This window comes from Tremella mesenterica, assembly GCF_000271645.1.
Source record: "Tremella mesenterica DSM 1558 unplaced genomic scaffold TREMEscaffold_3, whole genome shotgun sequence".
In the NCBI taxonomy this organism is placed as follows: domain Eukaryota; kingdom Fungi; phylum Basidiomycota; class Tremellomycetes; order Tremellales; family Tremellaceae; genus Tremella; species Tremella mesenterica.
In genome coordinates, this window is record NW_006711227.1 from 1135078 (window position 1) to 1154119 (window position 19042).

At 45.2% G+C, this 19042-nt stretch overlaps 8 protein-coding genes across 8 annotated transcripts; 3 read left to right on the forward strand and 5 right to left on the reverse strand.

The window, feature by feature from the left end:
• Positions 1-390: 390 nt before the first annotated feature.
• On the forward strand, positions 391-4962 carry TREMEDRAFT_73534 (uncharacterized protein). Its single transcript, XM_007003702.1, has 20 exons — positions 391-753; positions 801-1014; positions 1060-1091; positions 1143-1260; positions 1305-1342; positions 1382-1431; positions 1476-1847; positions 1907-2624; positions 2676-2847; positions 2892-2903; positions 2953-2974; positions 3020-3079; positions 3129-3224; positions 3287-3479; positions 3530-3753; positions 3913-3953; positions 3999-4016; positions 4062-4215; positions 4344-4577; positions 4766-4962. Exons 1-20 carry the CDS (start codon positions 510-512, stop codon positions 4928-4930), a joined length of 3177 nt encoding a protein of 1058 aa, XP_007003764.1. The 5' UTR covers positions 391-509; the 3' UTR covers positions 4931-4962.
• A 151-nt stretch (positions 4963-5113) lies between these two features.
• On the reverse strand, positions 5114-6778 carry TREMEDRAFT_61177 (uncharacterized protein; the record flags this gene model as incomplete). Its single annotated transcript, XM_007003477.1, has 1 exon — positions 5114-6778. The coding sequence occupies one exon, from the start codon at positions 6776-6778 to the stop codon at positions 5114-5116; it is 1665 nt and encodes a 554-aa protein (XP_007003539.1).
• A 564-nt stretch (positions 6779-7342) lies between these two features.
• Positions 7343-7891, reverse strand: TREMEDRAFT_61178 (uncharacterized protein; the record flags this gene model as incomplete). Its single annotated transcript, XM_007003478.1, has 2 exons — positions 7343-7692; positions 7777-7891. The coding sequence occupies 2 exons, from the start codon at positions 7889-7891 to the stop codon at positions 7343-7345; spliced, it is 465 nt and encodes a 154-aa protein (XP_007003540.1).
• A 421-nt stretch (positions 7892-8312) lies between these two features.
• TREMEDRAFT_73535 (uncharacterized protein) lies at positions 8313-11092 on the reverse strand. Its single transcript, XM_007003703.1, has 9 exons — positions 10834-11092; positions 10238-10579; positions 9936-10047; positions 9753-9799; positions 9668-9682; positions 9416-9623; positions 9239-9357; positions 8815-9031; positions 8313-8589 (listed from the first exon to the last, which is right to left on the reverse strand). The coding sequence occupies exons 1-9, from the start codon at positions 11051-11053 to the stop codon at positions 8448-8450; spliced, it is 1422 nt and encodes a 473-aa protein (XP_007003765.1). The 5' UTR covers positions 11054-11092; the 3' UTR covers positions 8313-8447.
• Positions 11093-11398: 306 nt separating this feature from the next.
• TREMEDRAFT_61180 (uncharacterized protein) lies at positions 11399-12597 on the reverse strand (the record flags this gene model as incomplete). Its single annotated transcript, XM_007003479.1, has 2 exons — positions 11399-12348; positions 12465-12597. The coding sequence occupies 2 exons, from the start codon at positions 12595-12597 to the stop codon at positions 11399-11401; spliced, it is 1083 nt and encodes a 360-aa protein (XP_007003541.1).
• A 396-nt stretch (positions 12598-12993) lies between these two features.
• On the forward strand, positions 12994-14501 carry TREMEDRAFT_61181 (uncharacterized protein; the record flags this gene model as incomplete). The annotated part of the gene is made up of 6 exons (XM_007003480.1): positions 12994-13072; positions 13117-13170; positions 13393-13514; positions 13785-13865; positions 13910-13980; positions 14252-14501. The coding sequence occupies 6 exons, from the start codon at positions 12994-12996 to the stop codon at positions 14499-14501; spliced, it is 657 nt and encodes a 218-aa protein (XP_007003542.1).
• A 119-nt stretch (positions 14502-14620) lies between these two features.
• On the reverse strand, positions 14621-16575 carry TREMEDRAFT_71354 (uncharacterized protein; the record flags this gene model as incomplete). Its single annotated transcript, XM_007003704.1, has 8 exons — positions 16396-16575; positions 16260-16299; positions 16138-16215; positions 15982-16094; positions 15691-15772; positions 15294-15504; positions 14940-15073; positions 14621-14809 (listed from the first exon to the last, which is right to left on the reverse strand). Exons 1-8 carry the CDS (start codon positions 16467-16469, stop codon positions 14621-14623), a joined length of 921 nt encoding a protein of 306 aa, XP_007003766.1. The 5' UTR covers positions 16470-16575.
• Positions 16576-17009: 434 nt separating this feature from the next.
• On the forward strand, positions 17010-18738 carry TREMEDRAFT_68167 (uncharacterized protein; the record flags this gene model as incomplete). The annotated part of the gene is made up of 5 exons (XM_007003637.1): positions 17010-17018; positions 17075-17191; positions 17348-17548; positions 17689-18153; positions 18274-18738. 5 exons carry the CDS (start codon positions 17010-17012, stop codon positions 18736-18738), a joined length of 1257 nt encoding a protein of 418 aa, XP_007003699.1.
• Positions 18739-19042: the final 304 nt, after the last annotated feature.

Genomic DNA, 19042 nt, shown 5'->3' on the forward strand with positions numbered 1-19042 from the left:
TGTTATAATTGACATGGTCTTGAGTGGTGAGCAATGAGTAAATGCTGTGAGTGAGAGATGTCAGAATGGAGATATACAACCTGTGATGAAAGTGAATCGAGTGGAAAGTTGAAAAGTCAGGATTCGATCCCTGTCAGTGAGGTTAAGAGTATGTTCAAGGTGATTTATCCACAGGGTAGGATAGATATGGATGAATGTGATAGTGACGGGAGAGTGAGGGGGACTGTTCACAATGAGTTGTATGTCGCTAAGATGAGAAGAAGAGGAAGAAGGAAAGAGAAGAAGAGGTGTAGAAAAGCATGTGCGAGTGGGTTGAAGATCGACGTCATCATCATGTTGTTTTTTCAATAAACATCTCAACATCTCCACCCTTTACACTTTCCTCTTCCCATACGCTACTTACTCTATACCTTATACCTATCTAATGTCCCTTTAGTACTTTGTGAGAGGCAGCTGAGACCTGCCTTACGCTTTCCATCGTTTCCCTTCCTTCATAATCTCTCACCACAATGTCCTCGGCTACATCCCGGCCATCTAACAAGGAGGACGTTATGTCCGCCGACAAGGGCGAGAAGGGTTTTACCTCAAATAGTCCAACAAAAACTTCTTCTTCCCCCAAGAAGATGGACAAATTTCTCTCCAAGCTACCCCCATGGCTCTCCAGTTCTCTCAAAGATAGACGGAAATGGAAAAACTTCCTCCGGGCATGGATCGTATTTTTCAGTTGTGTGGTACTTCTCCTCGACCATCAAAGTACGTGTTTTCCTTATATACATACCACTGAAATCTCTGACTCCTAGCTTTGACCGTTATTGGACAAGCGGCATTCTTTCTTTTGATCGTATCAATCATGTTACCGCCCACATTTCCTGTCACCGTCTTCCTCTTCGCAGCGTTCACCATGGTTCTCGGTTTGTTGACAGGTTGGGCATGGGGATGTGCGGCTATGGCTGGTGCACTTCGTGCCAGGAGTCAGGCTCGTTTGGCATTACAGGAACATAATGTTGAGACTGGGTGAGTCTATCCGTCGATCCCTCCTCGTCCATCAGCTGATGACAGATTTGCGTCGGGTGCCAATCCCGATCTTGAGTGTGCGTCATATCATCTGCCGAAGTGAAGAAAAAGGTTGCTGATTACCTCAGTCCAAGCGGCAGTCTTCAGAGCTGAATTCCTCGACCCAGGGTCATCGGCTGTCTACGGAGCATTCCTTTTTGTGGGAGCATACATTTTTGGCCTTGTGAGAGCATTAAAACCCAAAATGTACGTGGGGAAAATATGACCAAAGGCCTCAATTAACAATACAGGATGCTAGGCGCAACATTCGCTACCATCATCGTAGATGGTCAGTAATTTCAGTCAGTACCACAACCCTAATGAACAGTCATGACATCTATGGGACCTCTGATTCCTCAAAAGAATTACACATTACCGGTCAGTCTGTCCATCCTGTCCCCGATTTTATCTGACCAAATAAGCAAATAATCCTCATTCCCGCTTCGATGTACGTGGCTATAGCTCTCGCAGCCTCTTTCCTTCTCTGGCCACAGACGGTCCATCATCTCTTCCTGGATGGGATGGTCAACGGTGTTCTACGGACCGCGTCCGCTAGCCTTGGTCTTCAGGATGCAGTCTTGTCAACGACCGATCCTGCCAAGTGGACTGAATTATCAACTAAAATGAGAGAGATCAGAGGGGCGAATGCCGCCGCTGTCAATGGTCTGGAAGGACAAGTGGGTATGCTCCAACTTGAAGTCAGCCGTGGGAGGCTTTCCCCAGGAGATCTTGGGGATATATTTGAGAGAGTCAAGAGGTTGTGCGTGAGATTGTACGGTTTGAACACTTTTGTGGTGAGTCCCAGTCACATCCTTGTATTCATCGAAACGAAGACGGTGTTGACCATTCTCAGTCTGTACTCGAGCGGCAAAGTAAGATCATGGAAGACTATCGACACGAATCTTCCACTGGGCGAACACGTTTGAAGAAAGTATTTGCCGATATGGAAGAAGCGGCTTTAAGCACGCCGCGCTTCGAAGTCCTCATGCCAATCCTACAAACTTGCTCTCAGCCATTATTATCCGCAGCAAAGACCAGCTTGGACGATTGCATTCAGTGGCTAGATGAGATCAATCATTCACGATGGAAAAGCAGTTTCAAGCATACCAAATCCACCAGCGAACGCGAGACGGATTTGTCTACTCTACAAACCGCCCTGGCAGAATTTAGACAAAGCAAACAATTCGAAGTGCTAGAACCTCTTCGAGACGCTTTCGACGTCAATGGGATTCTTAAAGCCGACACTGCAGCGAAATATGGTGCTTCCGCTCGAGATCTGTTCAGATGTTATGTCTTTACATCTGGTCTGACCGATGTTTGTCTTTGTCTGGAAGAGCTTCAACGGGTATTGTTGCAAAAAGAAAAAGCGACGCCAAAGCCTATCTTCCAATTTCCCACTGCGTTTTCCAAGATGCTTCTCCGCCTTGCCAATGAGAATGAAGGGCCGGTCAATCCTTTCGGAATTGGAGATAGACGCGATGACACAGGCGTGTCGAGCGATGCAAGTTCCAGTCAGGATACATTAGTGGATGGGGTGGGGCCCACGAAGAAGAAGAAGAGAAAAACGTATCGTACGTACTTGCTTGTCTTCTTGGTTTTCTGGCCCCTTGCTGATAACTCAGACAAAGATCCTGATGCGCGCGACCCTCGGAACCTCTTTCAGAGGTTTGGCAGAAGGTTGTTCCTCTTGTGGAAAGGCGTGACCTCCAATGCAGGTGTATTTGCTCTCAAATATGCGATTGTGTCGGTAGCTCTGTGGGTGCCAGCAGTGTGTCCGACAACCGCCAGATTTTAGTGAGTCACAAGGCCGGACATTCATGTACATGACTGACCACCAGTTATGAGAATCGGTTAGTCTCATTTCATATCGTCTGCCGACTCCAGCTAATGCCTTGCTAGAGGACTTTGGGCGTTGATTATGGTGAGATCAGTCCGCTCCACTGATGATTGTGCTGAACTTTTATAGTCTCAGACGGGTTTGGGGCTGTATGCCGGTGAACAGGTCTTTGCGTTCATCACCCGTATTGTGAGTTTTCTTGCCTTGACCTGGTAGCCTGAAGAGATTTGATTATCAGATTGGCACGGGTATCGGTCTGGTGTTTGGTATGCTAGCATGGTATATTGGTGCAGCTAAGGGCCCAGGGAATCCTTACGGTATAGCAGCCATAACGGTCAGTCCTCTCCCTTCCTCCTTCTTTACCGTTTCTTTCGATCTCTTAGCTGATATGAGCAGACAGTCTTGATGGGTCCTTTTCTGTACTTACGAATCATCGCCCCACTCCAATATCTAGGCTTTGCTCTTCTTACACCTGTCACGTTTGTGTTTGTCGTGGGATACTCATGGGTCGATGGACATACATTCCAAACTGCCAACCAAGGCGTAGGCGCGGGTTTGGCAGGTCGAAGAGCATTGCTCGTACTGGTCGGTGTGTTCAACTGTCTCTCATCACTCGATGGAGTGAAGCTGACATGGGAGGTTTCGCAGCGGCAATGATCATGATGTTACTGCCAAAACCTATCTCTGCAAAACTGCAAGTTCGTAGGAGTATGGCTCATAATATCGGTGATATCGGGGAGTTGTATGGCAAAATCGTGGATGGTTTCGAATTGGAGATGGAGGATAACGAGAAAGGTGAGGAGGTTATGTCGAAGGTGTTGACGAGGGTGGACCAGCATAGAGAGAGATTTTTAGCTATCGTGGTGAGTTTGACTTCGGATACGTCATCAACCACTTTCTCCTCCCGGCCATTCTCCGTGACTGTCAGTGTCTGTAATCCGACCATCTTTGTTCCTATTTGGGCTTCGTTTGCGTCAGCTCCTGCCATGCATCGATATTTAAAAGGAATGCTGACGTTACAGGCTAGGACACAGCTGCTTGCGCAGAGAATGGGTTTTGCCAAGTAAGTTGTCACGGCTCTCTCGAGATATACTTGCTGATATGACAGAATCGAGCCTGGCTTGGCGTGAGTGATGTCATTCGCTGACCTGAACTGTTGCTGATCATGCAGCGGACCGTGGCCAGAGAAAGAGTACAAAGCGCTTCTCGATGTCTGCGTTCGTCTGCTAGGGGCTTTAGGTGCTTTATCCGGGGCTTACAGGCGGATCAATCCGGTGTGGTGCAGAAGGTTCATCGAAAGATCTGATCTGACCGATCCGACTTTTGTCAGTTACATTCTCATCCTGTGTCCTATTTCATGTATATCACAGTCGCTATTGTTCCTCTGTTCGCCCACAATATGCGACCATCCGTGTAGCGGCAGGCTTTGACAGAAAAGTTGGTTGACAATCAGGTGGCAGACTCTCTCTCTCTTTTCGCCCTCCTCGACAGATCTCTCCGTCACGGTACACCTCTTCCACCTACCATGGCTATAATGGAGCGATTGGCATATCATCACATGCACAATGCGACATTACGATCTGCCCGTGTGCGCGCAATACCCAGTACAGAACCAGGTTTGGAACTCGCAGCGCAGGATTCATTGATGGTTCAACTGCGGGATATCTTCACTTGGGACATGTGTCATGTGAGTTCCGCCTTTGAACTCGTCTATGATTCAATCCATCAACTCCACAATCCTCTTTCATCTTCACTTTGAACTCGTCCACCTGTTCAAGTGCTTGGACGGATTTCATCTGCATGTCAATCATCTCGATTCATGTGACGATAAGCAGGCCGTGTAGCACACAAGCTAATGGCGGTGCTGATGAATAGGACGAACAATTCGGAGTGTTTGCCACTGCTGTTGTATCTCTCTTACACGTAACATATGAGTTGGATGACTTGTATCGGACAGTAGCAGAGTTGGTAGGGGAAAGAGAATTAGAGGGATTTGATAGAGCTCAGGAAAGATGGGCAATGTTGGACACTCAATCTTGAGGAGTATCTTGGTGGTATGTAACTTTTTGGGTTGATGCTACTGACAACCTCTGTTGATGCTACTGACAACCTCTGACTCGTCACTGGGATAAAACAAAATTCATTATTGTAGACAAAGAAAGAAAGCAGATGACACATACTCTCAAGACACAATCGGGGCATCCAACATGAGGAGTGTTAACGCTATTGCAGGTCTTCTGGACGCAAAGAACGTTTCGAACTTTCTCCCCTGGAATACCCCTGCTCCTCCAACGTCAACGCGGTAATCCTCTTAGTCACCTGTTCGATGTCCACTCCTTCCACCGCCGAAGCTCTGTTGGTTGTGGTGACCTTGTCAGATTTCGGATAGGTAGCATAAGCTGTAGTCGTGATTTGACGCCATAGATCTCTACCTCTTTTCCTGGGACCGACCCATTTACCCGCCGTCCACAGTCTTCTGTATATCAAATCCAACTCTGGATCTGCGAACACACGAATATATTCATTCAAATCGTTCCTCTGCTTCACCGTCAATGCAGTTCGAGTATCGTCTTCTCCTACTGTGTTGAGTATATATTTATTCACGGGGTGAGCGTTGAGCTCTTGACGGGCCCTAGTAGCGATGTTCATTTCACAATCAACCTCACTACATCTATGCGTCGAAAGATTATGCCTGTATCCTTTTTCGACCTCAAAGACAAGAGTTGAAATCACAAGAGAATTACATAAATTCAATTCCGGTTGGAGAGACTTCCACCGTTGTTTTTCTCCGTCATCTCTTGCATTCTTGATGAGCTTAGTGATGTCGGCGAGATTCTTTCTACAATGATCGTAAGTGCCATCGGCCAGGATAGAACGATAGCTCGAAAGATCGGATTTCGACTTGTCCTCGGTAGGAGTAGGAATAAGAGATTTTCTCTCTTCCTCGGCTAGTTCTTGATATTTGCACAACATCTCTTCGTCGGAATCTACTGTATTTTGAAGTTGGCTTTGACCGGTTCGAGTCAACTTTCGACGTTCTCTCTTTTTCTTGGCTTTGCTAATCCTTGAAGCTTCTGTCTGGGCGGTTGTATTGGTAGAACTCGTCAAAGTTGCTTTCTCAACGGTCGGTGAATTATTTTCAATTGATTCTGCTGAGTTTGTCTGATTTAGTTCATTTCCATCGTAGGAGTCAACGGACTCCTCCTGAGCCGTCGTCGATCCTTGGGTCTGTTGCAATTTGGCCCTTCGTTTAGCCTTCCTCCGTGATCGACCAAGACGTGGAGGTATCGTACTCTTCCCACTGGTCTTGGACTCTTTCGTCACATCCACTTGATGGTGAGTCTCTTCCTCTTCAACTGCAAACTCATTATAATGTTCTTCCTGAGTGGTTTCGAACACCTTTTCATCGTCCGGTACTTCCAAAGCAGTCTCAAGATCTTGTTGAATCACTTCCTCTCTACCCAACTCGGTATCATCTGAATCGGGATAAGGATCAGAATCAAATTCAAACTCTTCTTTCGTCTGCCAATTCTCTTCCTCGTAACTCCAATTTTCTTCCACTTGTTCTCTCAAATCTTCCTCATCTTGTCCCCTTTGTGCCTCTGCCTCTTCTTCCCTCCACTCATATTCCTGTGTGGATCCAACTGGAGATCTTTGAGGTTGAACATCAACAACAGTCGGAAATTGTTCCTCGAAGAATTTCGCAAATCGTGATGGTCGAGGTTTAGAAGGGGTGTGATTCCATCCTGTGAATAATGGAGTATGTCCAAAGTCTCTGAACGGGTGTGAAGGATCAAAGAATTGAGTTGAGAATGGTTGAGAATGAGGATCACGAGGGATAGATGCGAATGAGAAATTGGAAACGTCGGAGAGTTCACGATGAGACATCGTTCAATTCTTAATTATCACAATCTTGATGTCAATTACTTAGATGGACGTTTATACAAAGTGAAAAAATTCGTTTCTGTTTTATTCAAAATTGGAGGAAAGTGTTGGTGAGAGATAAGAGTGAAAAGATAAGATGGGAGATGAGGGGTATGAAGAAAATATGAGATATTTTATATGTGTGATACTGAAGATGACACATGTGAAACTCCTTTGATCCGTTGGCTTGAGACGTCGGAGTTGAAGTCGGAGTTTAAAAGGAAGTGTATGAAGATGTCTAGATATCACCTAATGTGTCAGAGAAAAAAAATATAGGACAAGTAAGAGAATGACAATAAAGGTAAGTTGCAAAGGTGTCGATGAGTAACGACATATGAAGTGTATTTCCATGAATCTGTCAGTGACATACAAGCTTACAGTATGAAAAAATTCCAAGTTCAAGATAACTCAAGCAAAACAGTGATGTTAAAATCTCTCTTTTTTCTTAGAAGAAACAAGCGTGAATCATACATATCATTATACTAACATTCCACATTGTGAAACCCCACTCAAAACAACATCTAACAATCATATCTCATCGCTAGTAATACTTTCCTCCTTCTGCGTGATCTCAGACCTTTGTGTTCGATATTCCATAGGTACTTCTACACCTCCTGAATCAGATTCTTCTCTATCCGTCTCTTCTTCCTCAAAGTCGAGTTTCGTCTCCGAATCATCTTTCTTTACAGTTGGCTCTTTCGTCTCCACCACACTTTCACTCGGTAGAATAACCCCACCTATATTCTCTTGATCTTGATTCGAAGAATTAACTCTATAGATAATCTCTTCAACTTCACTCGGTTGAATAACACCTTCCGTCTCTTTTACACTCTCACCCGAGAGAATGGTATTTGTGACTTTGGTAGAATCCGAAGGACCTACAAGATCATCTACCATCTCCTTAAACTTTTGTTGAAGACTACTTCGAGTTTTCTCTCGTGGTGTGTGAGTCTCGGGCTCACTGGAAATATAAGGATAGTCGAAGATAGCCTTTCCAAGCCAAGTGGTGGAAAACCCGTTGCCAGTGTTGGAGGTAGCAACTTTCAGTTTTGTGTCAGTGTTTGATATGAGTGACATTATGAGGTTTAGGTGGTTGCTTTAAAAAATGGGACTGATGTCAAGACAATCAGAGATGAGGAGATAAGATTGTACTTTGGGTAATGCGTAAGGACGAGACTTGTCCAGTTGAGGGATGATGAGTTAGAAGAGGATGAGAAAGTGAAGAATTGAAGAGGTGAAGAAGAAAACGTAAACGAGCAAGGTATGAGTATTTTTGTAAAAAGTACGGAAGTGAGTCGTCGGAGGATCGGGAGATGTGTATGACGTGTGACGTGTGACCTGTGACATGTGACATGTGAGATGTCACAAGTCAGTGAATAGGAGAGAAGTGTAAAAGGAAGTGTTCTTCTTAAAGGTGTCAACTCCATTCGTCCTTTTCTTCCCGCTCGGTCATTCGGGCCGTATAACCGATTAGTCATACAGATCAGTATGTCTATCAAAACGATATTGCATCTATATAAACCAATTACCATTGTACTGACCTGTGACCTGTCAAAACTCCAATCTTCAAGATAATAAACTCAAGCATCCGACTCGTGTTCAAAGTCGTAGTCGAAAGGGAATAACGACTTGATCACGAAGGGATAGCAGAGTAAACGGCCGGACCACCATTCTTACGTTTGGATATACTCTCTTCACCTTCAACAGTGGAAATACCACTGTGATGCGCTGGAGCTTTACGGTGATCACGTTTAACGACCATATGACTCCACCCGCTGTACATTAGCCTTCACATCTTGACAAGTGTACAATCACAACATTCTCTCCCGAGTATCATATGTTTGGCCAGTCACGGACAGGTCTCCCCGGGATAAGATTTTTGGTTAGTGGCGTGAGCTTTGATAGCCGTGAGTATCAAGCACGGGAGTTCTCAGGAGTCCCGATGAAGGAGAAGGAGGAGGAAGAAATCAGCGGACCGAGCAGGAAGATAGTAAACTCACCGTTCGAACTGAAGAGCAGGCGAAATGGCCGCCCCAAGCTCCTGAGCCGCTTTCAGAGGGAAATCAATATCCCTCAAAACTTGTCTAGCGAACAAGACGACATCAGCTTGGTTGTTCTCCAAGATCTCCTCGGCTTGTTCGGGTTCGGTGATGATTCCCACTGCGCCGACGAGGATGTTTTTGACGTTTTTCTTGATATGCTCGGCGAATGGGAGTTCTGAGAGTCAGCATTGAATTCCCTGAGTATTTGATTTCTATGACTATAGGAGTCATATATTCGTTTCAACTTTCTTTTCGTGATCCACTTGAATGAGGGGATCAGTGCAACCTCGCACAAGATAATTTGATCACATATAAAGAAGCGAATAGAAGTGGGTGAGTAAGTAGGTATGTATGAAAAGACGAAATTGTATACAATACTCACGGTAAGAAGGTCCGACTGCTATTTTACCCCTCAAATCATTCCCACCACTGGAAACGTCGATCAAATCAACACCCGCATCCGCAAGTTTCTGAGTGAACAAAGTAGTCTGATCAAGACCCCTAAATCATCAACCCAATTTCTTAGATGTGCGGAATTCAAAGAGAGATAGATACACACCACCACTTGTATTCTTCCGTCTCACCCGGATAAGCCTTCTCAGGACCCTCAGCGTCCTCCAACCAATCACTAGCGCTCACACGGTAGAACAATGGTTTGTCCCACACCGCACGCAAGGTCTGTGCCACTTCGAGTGGGAAACGAATACGGTTCTCGAATGAACCTCCATATTGGTCGGTACGACGGTTGGACCCGGGCGAGCAAAATTCTGATCACGTCAGTCATGTTGAGAGGAGTATGGATGAAACTGACCATGGAGGAAATAACCTGGACAATGTCAGCTTCTATAGCAAGTCGTGTCGGACGAGATGAGACGTAAATGAAATGGAAAACTCACCGTGAGCTCCATGAATCTCAATAAAGTCAAACCCGATGATCTTGCATCTAAACATTAGCCGTGCACATACAAGATGATGACTTAAAAACGAAGCTCTGACAAGTATGCAAGACCTGATCAAGGTAGACAGATTTCTGGGGAGAAGAAGTGAGTTAGATCGGGGAAGTGAAACCGTTGACATACCTCTCTGCCGCTTTCACGTACGCGTCCTTCAAGTTGGTGAGGTATTCGACGCTAGCTTCCACAGGATCGGGGTATTTGCCTGGGTTAAAGCTGATAGCGGAAGGAGCGACGACTATGAAGTTAGCCTCAGTCGGAATCGTTACAGTCATCGACTATCCTACGTCATAAAGCTCATCCCTTACCGGCTTGCACGAGGATCGGAGACGATCGATAGATGTACAGAAGAGCGTTGAAGAGAATAAGTAGGGATTAGACAGGGAAACGATTCAAGGAAGGCATTGAGCTACAATACTCGTACTCACCTTCCGAAGGCCATCCACCAGTCTGTTCAGGTACGACATCTCCACCTTTCCAACCATCATCTCTCATAATCCTCAAAGTTCCACCAGGCATAGTACTACCTTTCCTACCAGAATGAGCTAATTGTATCCCGATAATCCCCTTATTGGCATGAACGAAATCTACGATTCTTTTCAAAGGTGCTATTTGAGAATCTTGCCAAATACCAGAATCACTAGGTGAGATTCTACCTTCAGCAACTACAGCAGTAGCTTCTACCATTATACTTCCCCATCCTCTCAGAGCCATAGAACCAAGATGGACTAGATGGAAATCTGTTGCATGACCGGTATTATCGGATGAATCTATTTGTTAGCGATCAACAAGTTCCGAATTTTCCGGAATAGCTTCTACATGGGTATATACGTATGTGATATGTACTCGTATTCCCTTTGAAAATCGAAGATCATTGATGCTGAAAGAAAACGAGTGATGAGTGATTCAGTTATAGACGGATAGTCATGATTGAGAAGAGTTGAAACATGATGAGAATGAGGGAGAAAACGGGCGGAGGAGAAAATACAGGTGGGGTGGAAGGGTCGATTGCAAGATAACTCACAAACACACATAGGTGCTACCCAAGCTCTATTGTGAAAAGTCACACCACGGATAGTAAGAGGTTCGAACAATTTTGGAGGTTCTGCATTCTGAGGGAACTTTTCAGCAGATAAAAGTGAACCGATAGGTTGAAGTTGTTCAGGTAAAAAAGTATGATAACCTTTTGCTGACCTGATGGGATAAGGACTGAATTGAGAGGAAGTACCGTTGGTGATGGTCATTCTGATCAAGTACGTCTATGTTCTACAATATGTTCTATAAAGATTAGAGAAAGACGATGAGAAGGCAAGGTAGCAGATTAAGATATATATATACGTGTGTATTTGTATCGATGGCGAGATGGGGAAGATTGCAAGTCTGACAAAGCTGGGGGGGATCAACCTCCACCCAGTCAACCTCCACTTTTCGGTGCCTGACCTTCAATTCCCTTACATATCATCTCGATGCATCCTCCTTTCAAAGACAGAGTCCTCAACAATCAATGGTATGTAAGACGAGTAAGCTAAAGTACATACAACATTCAAAAGAAAAGAAATCATTACAGTCATTCCAACCCATTCATCGAGTCATCCACTTCCATCAACAGCTTTGAGCAATTCTTCCACCTCTAAACCACCCTCTTCAAACATCCCATCGATCGAATCGTAGCTCTTGTCTCCAGCAGGTTCATCTTCCCCGACGTCCACGTTTGCATTATGTAATTTACTCGATAACTGTCTACCCGACGTTCTCTGCTCTTGCACGGGATGTATGGACTTGTTTGCGGACACACGGGTGGAGAGGCAGGGACGGAGGGGAGAGCCACGTGCCGGTATGGAAGATATGGCCTGGGCTGCTGCCGTTCGACGAGGTGAAGATCGGAGAGGTTGTTGAGTGGGAAGAGGTGATTTGAATGGTTTCGTCATGAGATTATGTTGTTTTGTATCAAGATGAGTTCGAGTGAGACCGACCCGAGGTGCACCGTTCTTGATGGGGGAAAGGGGTGTGCGAGATATTGATATGGACTTGGTGGACATCTTTACTTCCTTATTCGGGACAGGAAGAGGAGGCGGATTTGTCACAGTTTGGGTTGTCTTATTCGATGAAAGGGGTATCCTCGATCCTGTCGTATGACGAATATTTGGTCGATTCTCTCGATCCAGATCCATTGACAAAGTCGTCCCCAGTGATGAAGATTTCTTCGCACTGCGTCGTGGAGTCGTCCGAGTGGCGATCCTGTGTGATGCATTGGAAGAAGGTTGTAAAGCAAACTTCGCCATCGCTTCTCCTAACAAAGCGTCCAATCGTTCCTGCGCTTCTTTGACACTTTCTTGCGTTGGTACTTCCACACTGCCTGGCAGACTTCCTCCGACGGATGGAGTATGAGGGGCTCGAAGAGCGGGAAGGGATCGATGTGCCCTACAGGGTCTCTTTCGAGGTTTAGCGGATGATAGTGATGGGGTTGATTTGGAAGATGAAGATAACAGAGAGGAAATGGGACGTGGTTTTTGTGTGGGAGTAGGGAGTGGCGGGATGTCTAAATGTCAACTTGACTGATCATACTGTCTCTCTGCCCCTTCGACCTCTCATCACCTCCATCGTCGATGAGATAAACAAAACTGTTTGATGTTAAGTGAGAGACGAGGGACGTACCATCCTCAGTAGCTAGCAAGACCGCTTTTCTCAATCTTTGATCATGAGACCAAGCCACCCTGCCATCTTCTTGAGAAGAAGTACTATCACCTAAACGTCTTTTCCTCCTAGATCGAATATCAGGAGTTTCCATATTGTTTGAATGACAAGTTTCATCGCCTTTTCACTTGCTTCTCATTGGGGATCAGGCTTTGGAGAGCATTGCAAATAGAGAGATGTGAAAACCAGAAGGCAGATAGGGGTTGAAGGAACAGAAAGACAGTCGCGGTGAAGTAGGGGGAGAATATGACGTGGGAGTGGCACAGAGTGATAAGAATACTTCCGTGCTTTGGCCGGGGCAAGTAACCTCAAAGGTGTGTCTATGTCTGTGTCTCTTCTATTCTCCTCACTACTCTCCCATCGTAACCTGTTTCTTCCCTCTGTCACAGTAATACTGTCCATCGCGAGATCTTTTAGTCTCTCAGTTACTACAATTCATCGTTGAGCGTGATCTGTACGCAATAGGGAGATTTTGCCACACCATAACATAATGTCCCTCATACATGCTCTCATAGCGAGGGGCACCACAGTTCTCGTTGAACATTCCACAGGTTCAGAGCTCAAACCAGGTTAGCTTTGTTGATATGAAAATAGTTCAGGAGCTGACGATCAGCTGCTCAGATCACTATTCTATCAAAGATACCACCTAATAATTCAAAGTTGACTTGTGAGTCTCCACTCCTGTCCCACGACCTTTCTCGGTGCCACATGCTTCGTTCGTACTTGAGATCAGTGTGCATATTTCCACATACGAAGATAGGATGTAGAGGGCGAAGATGCGGGAAGATTACTTTGGAGTGACATAGGTTGTCGATCGGAACGGATGAAGATGTGGACGGTTGGTCGGACGGTTGAAGGGGAAGTGTAAAGTGGAGAACTGATATTTCAGACGTTTGGCAAGATCGATTGATTCATTATGTCGCTTCTGATGGAATAATATATCTGGTCATGGCAGATGACTCTGTAGGAAGAAGAATGCCATTTGCTTTTTTAGCGGATTTGGAACGAAGAGTGAGTTTCCTCTCAATCCTATTCATTTCCCTTCCCACGCGCCACCTCATCCTGTCCGCTCACATGATCAGTATCGGAAGGTGCTTCTTTTACTCAATATAAGAGATGGACAAGGGCTTCTGACACATTGGCACATGCTCAGGACTTTGACACTTGTCCTGCATGTGCCAAGTAGTGGCGTCAAATAAAACAAGCGCACGAGAGGGATATAGGACTTTGCAAGGAAGCTTTATCAAGGTCATGCGCAATGATCAGATACTGATAATTCAGTTTACAGCCCAACATTCATCAGATGAGATTGTCTCCGCAGCGGCACATTCAATGGGAGACTTTGAAACTGAACTCGGTCGAGTATGTCTCTTTGCACCACGGAGCAGCAGGAGACTGATGTATAGTTGATGGACCGATATACGACTTCACCACCTGCTGATCCTCTTCGTCAAGCTCAGACGGATTTGAACAACGTGTCAGTTGTCTCTTCTATAACCATACTCCCCCCTCTCTCATCCTCTCTGTGATCATTTGCTTTATCATCTTAGGTACGCGTTCGCAAACGTGCTTGGTCCTGTCCTGCCGCTATTATCTCCTTTACATTACACGTGCTCGACCATACCCCATCCACCCTGAGGGAAATCCTATCGATGTTTCCCACCATTACCAAAGGAGAGAAGAGATGATATTCTCACCCCGATCGAATCCCGGAATCACTTATCTATGCACATTCCTCTGACCCTCAGAAAAGACATCATGGTCCAAAACATTGATTCAGTCCTCCAACGTGGCGAGCGTCTCGATCTTCTCGTGGACAAAACGGATACCCTCGCAGGTCAAGCTTACGCATTCCGTCGAGGAGCAAGGAACGTTAGACGACAACAATGGTGGCGTAACATACGTATCATGGCACTTTCAGGAGTTGTAGGTATCTTAGTGCTCTACTTATTCATCGCTCAATTTTGCGGGGCTGGATTGTCTCATTGTCGTAGCTAATTTATGATCGTTAAACATTTGTTGTAATGTATGGATTGCTGTATGCATTTCTTCCTTCAACCACCTTTCTTATCGCTCCTCCCTCCATATGATCATGACACAGAAGTGATTGTGTAAACTTATAATTCTGCCAAAACACCCATGGCTAAACTTTGAGTCACTTGATCACCCATGGTCTTCTCGACGGCTTCTGCTAAATGACGCTTTGGGTCGAGTTTACCTACATGTCGCGTTTTGAGTTGTTCAGGAGTGAGGGTAGCTTCTTCTTGTAGAGATTTGGTGTAAGCTTGAGCGAGGGAGAGCATTTTCTGATCATGAGCATTTTACATGGTTGAGATTCATACGTGAAGTATGGTCGTCAGAGTGCACGGGGAGTAATCAAAGGGCAATAAAGGGGGGAGGGGAGCGAAGGGGGCGGGGGGAAGAAAGTCGACTGACTTTGATGGCTTTCTCATCATCATGTCTTTTCTCGTCGAAATCACGCATTCGAAGTCCCTCGGTCCATGTACGTTTATGAAGGTTAAGTAGCATACCCTGTTCAGCCTCTGTTTTTCTATAATCTATAGCCAAGCCTGAAAAATCAGCGTCGTTTCGACCCAAAACCTCATCATTCGCTTTTCTCTGCCATACACATTGAATGACTGAGAGTGATGTATTCGGCGCATCAAAGCGAGAAAGGGGCGTATCAACGAAATACGGAATATGACAGTCTGATTGATTTTTGTGGAATAAGATATGTGAAGGGACAGGTCGATTGATGAATAAAAAGAAGATTTAGTGAATAAAACTCACTGTAATAATGTCGATTCAGACCATGTATCAAAGCTTGTATACTAGGTTTATTCAAATGTCCAACGTTGGAAGTAGTCTGTCTTGATTCTTGACCCTCCATAACGGATTTAGGGTTGATGGATCGGAATGCGTCGATGACTACTTTACCTCGGACTGATTGGATGGGATCGATGACTACTGCTACTGCACGGGGATGGAGTTGTTCGAATGACTATTCGGGTAAGTGGAAATCCTCATGTGGCGTCGTCACCAAATGAATACCGCTTGACAGGTCAAGACAGGGGTCGTGGAAGTCCAATATGGAAGAAGTAAAAAAAAAGGAGTTTTTGATGAGAATTGAGAGATAATGTACAAAAAGTAGATAAGAGTGAGATCGCAGAAAAAGAGAAAGACTGACTTGTTGGGTGTTGATATCTACACTAGAGAGCCAACAACCGAACCCAGGATGAGAGTGATACCATCCAACTACCATTTCCGGTCTGACCTATCAGCTCACCTCTGGACAACATTAAATCTCTCCTATGTCATGCATTCGTCTATCCCTAGAAGGTTTCCTGTCCTCTTCCCACCCAATGTCCCCATTAGGTGCCTACTCAATTCTCGTGGAATGCGAAATAGACGAAGAACAAGGAACGTCAAAAAGTGCTATAAAGGTATGATGGGATGCAAAGCGATCACTCCCACCCACCTTCCTGTCTGTTTTAACATATCCAACATCTTCGTTTGAAATACATGATCAACCGATTCGACAGTTACCGTCGTTCCCGATTGCGGCATGGCAAATACGTCCACACATGAAATCTTCTCATCAGCTTTTTCTTCCTCTTTTCGTATTAGTACTCACAGTGTACTCATCTACGAATTCTCCCAACATGAGACCCATAACTTCCATCGGGACACCTGCTCGACCATGTTTCAGCATCTGTGTATCAGCCAGGATCTGGATATCATAGCTGAGATATTCACCTTCAAAAGAGCAAGGGAGGAAATGTGGACTGTTTCGCCACTGTGATATCAGCTTTTTCCAAACGCACACCAAGAACTGAAACCTTTCTTAGGAAAAATCGAGTGAGACCAGGAGAGGAGGAAAGAGTAGACTCACTTATCCGCCAAGGCGACCTCTCTTGAAGCACCACCACCACCACCACCGAGCATCTGACTGAGGAGGTTGTCCATTGTCTTCGAGGGACAATCGAGTTCCACACAGAGTTTTCAGTGAGACTCTTTCGAATTATCCGGTATTCAGAGTAGCACCTGGGTGTTCAGAGTCGCTACTAGCTGCTCTGCTGGTATATGAGGAGATACTATAAGCAGTAGGTTAAGATCTGGGAGGAATGGATCAGAGAGACGCGCGATCGTCAATTGATAGGCGCGTCTAAACTAGTATAGCGAGCCTCCCGCGCGCCTAGAGGTCGTTTCGTCGCCCGTTGGTTACGTAATTGACTGGCCCTCGTTTGTCGGCTCTGTGATCTGTGATCAGTCGCTCAATCCGTCAGTAAGTAAGTACGAGTAGAGTACATATACAAAGACGACCTCGTCTCTCGTCCTTTCATCTCATGCCTTCTTCTCACAAACATCGCCTTTACCATCTCCACCTTCTCAGCGATCTTCATCTCTCCGCTCGTCTGAACCTCGATCTTCCCAGTACTCCTATTTTCACCTAAGCGGAGACCGTAACGACGGTCATTTGACGTCTAGTCCGGCTCCCCCGCAATCATGTCCGATGTGAGTGGTTCGATTCAATGTTTGTCGTTTCCAGAGCACGTTGTCTAATTGATCAGTTCCAAAAAGCTAGATTGAGGGCTTTGGAATTACAAAAGCAGAAAGATGTTGCCTTGTTGAAAGAGAGAGAAGCAAAAGCTCAAAGGGAGAAGCAATTGGCACAAGAGGCGGAGGAGGTGAGTTGATAGTAGTGTTTTCTCAGCCTTCGACTATCCTGAGTACATCATATCATGTCTCACTGTAGCCTACTTGGTAGCGTGATTATCTACTCCCGTGGTTGGGGATATAGAAAGAGATAACGGTGACGGTGACATACATTGTTGACTATTCAGAAACGTCGCCGCGTAGAAGCTTTACAGAAAGAAGCACGTCGATTAGAATTGATCAATGCCCACGAGGCATTGAAAGCTAAACAAAGTCGACCATGGGGTACACCTACACCTGTTTCAGCACCAGTCATGACTAAACAAGATGATTATGATCCTTTTGCAGAAGATGTTTTTATCCCTTCCAAATCTGCCGCAGCTTTCAAAGTGAGTCCATTCAACCTCGCCCTGGTCCGATCAACAAATCTACGATCAAGACCCCTCTTTACCCCTCGATCCGGACCAAGAAGCTTTTTCCCACTCATCATCAATGATTTCATATGCCAGTCAGTCATACTGACGAACAGGCATCCATTCATTCCAAACCTAAATCATCCACCACGAAACTTCCCTCCCGCTTGAAATCCGAATCAGGTCCTCAACCCCGAACAAAATCATCGAAAGCTTCCAAGGAACAGTTTGACGAATTATCTCTCAGTCGAAAAGAACGAGCCGCCCGAGCTTTCTTGATAAAAGCCAAGCGATCTACAGGAGATAGCATACGTGCTCTTGTGGACGGCATGGATTCTTCAGGAAATTCCATTCATAAACCTATTCCTACTACTTCATCCTCACGACCCAAACCTTTACCAACAACAACGAAGAAAACCGAGATTGATGGTTTACAGAAATTATGTGCAGATCGAGAAATACGAGATCGACGTACTGTTGATGAAATTCATCGAGATATAAAAGCTCGTAAAACTGGATCGTCAAGTGGTGCGACGATGGAAACTAGTCGTTCACGAACAGAATCTAGAAGTGTATCACCTGTGAAAACTAAATCTAAAATCATAATACCTTCAACTTCGAAAAGTAATCTTTCTCCAACCATATCAAAGAACACTTCGAGTTTAGGAAATTTGAATCGTCAAAGTCAAAATGATGGTGAGATGAAAAAAGCTTCTTCTCGAAGTATCTCTCCACCTAAAACTAAATTGAGAATTCCTATTCCTACATCCGCACGACCTCTTTCACCGGATTTGAAGCCGATCAAACGACAACGTTCTTCAGCTGCCGATTCAGAGACGAGCGAATCGGATTCGGAAGACGAGGAAGAAGATTCTGGGAAACGTCGTCGTATTTCCAATCATTCACCAAAAGGTATACAATTACCCTCACGGGATGTCATATCTTCGGAGATCCAGGCAATCTTCAGAAGACCAGGAAGAACTCCAAAACCAGTATATGAGGACGAAGATAGTGGGAGTGATATGGAAGCTGGGTTTGAAGATTTGGAGAGGGAAGAGAGAAGAGCTGCTAGGATTGCCAGGTTGGAGGATGAACAGGAAGAGAGGAAAGAGAGGGAGAGGAGAGAAGCGAAGTTGAGAGTTAAGAGGGAGAGGGAGAGAGTATGAGACTGTAAGATTGGTCGGGTTGATCAATTTAATGACCTTCCCGAGTGTCTTGGCGAAGAGGAAGTGGAAGTGGAAGTCGATGTTGCATATTTGTTTGTTTGTATTGTTGTAAATACTTAGATTCGAGTCTAATAGTATCCTACCGTTGTGACTGCTCTTGCATAGTTCATGTAGATTTATTTCATTTCACCGTATGTAACACTAAAGGTTGTTTGCTTACCTCGCAATGATGTTTGTCCCCATTCTGTGCTCTTCAGATATTTTGTGTAGATCACACACGGCAAAAATGATAGTACTACATATA

Bases quoted from the DNA above. Each gene is read 5' to 3' on its own strand.
- TREMEDRAFT_73534 (XM_007003702.1), top strand. From the start codon at position 510: ATGTCCTCGGCTACATCCCGGCCATCTAACAAGGAGGACGTTATGTCC. The intron at 1,343-1,381 runs GTCAGTAATTTC...CCTAATGAACAG, and splicing joins CGCTACCATCATCGTAGATG to TCATGACATCTATGGGACCT. The intron at 3,754-3,912 runs GTGAGTTTGACT...CTGACGTTACAG, and splicing joins AGAGATTTTTAGCTATCGTG to GCTAGGACACAGCTGCTTGC.
- TREMEDRAFT_73535 (XM_007003703.1), bottom strand. From the start codon at position 11,053: ATGACCATCACCAACGGTACTTCCTCTCAATTCAGTCCTTATCCCATC. The intron at 10,048-10,237 runs GTGAGTACGAGT...CTAACTTCATAG, and splicing joins TGGTGGATGGCCTTCGGAAG to TCGTCGCTCCTTCCGCTATC. The intron at 9,358-9,415 runs GTGTGTATCTAT...TTGATGATTTAG, and splicing joins ACGGAAGAATACAAGTGGTG to GGGTCTTGATCAGACTACTT.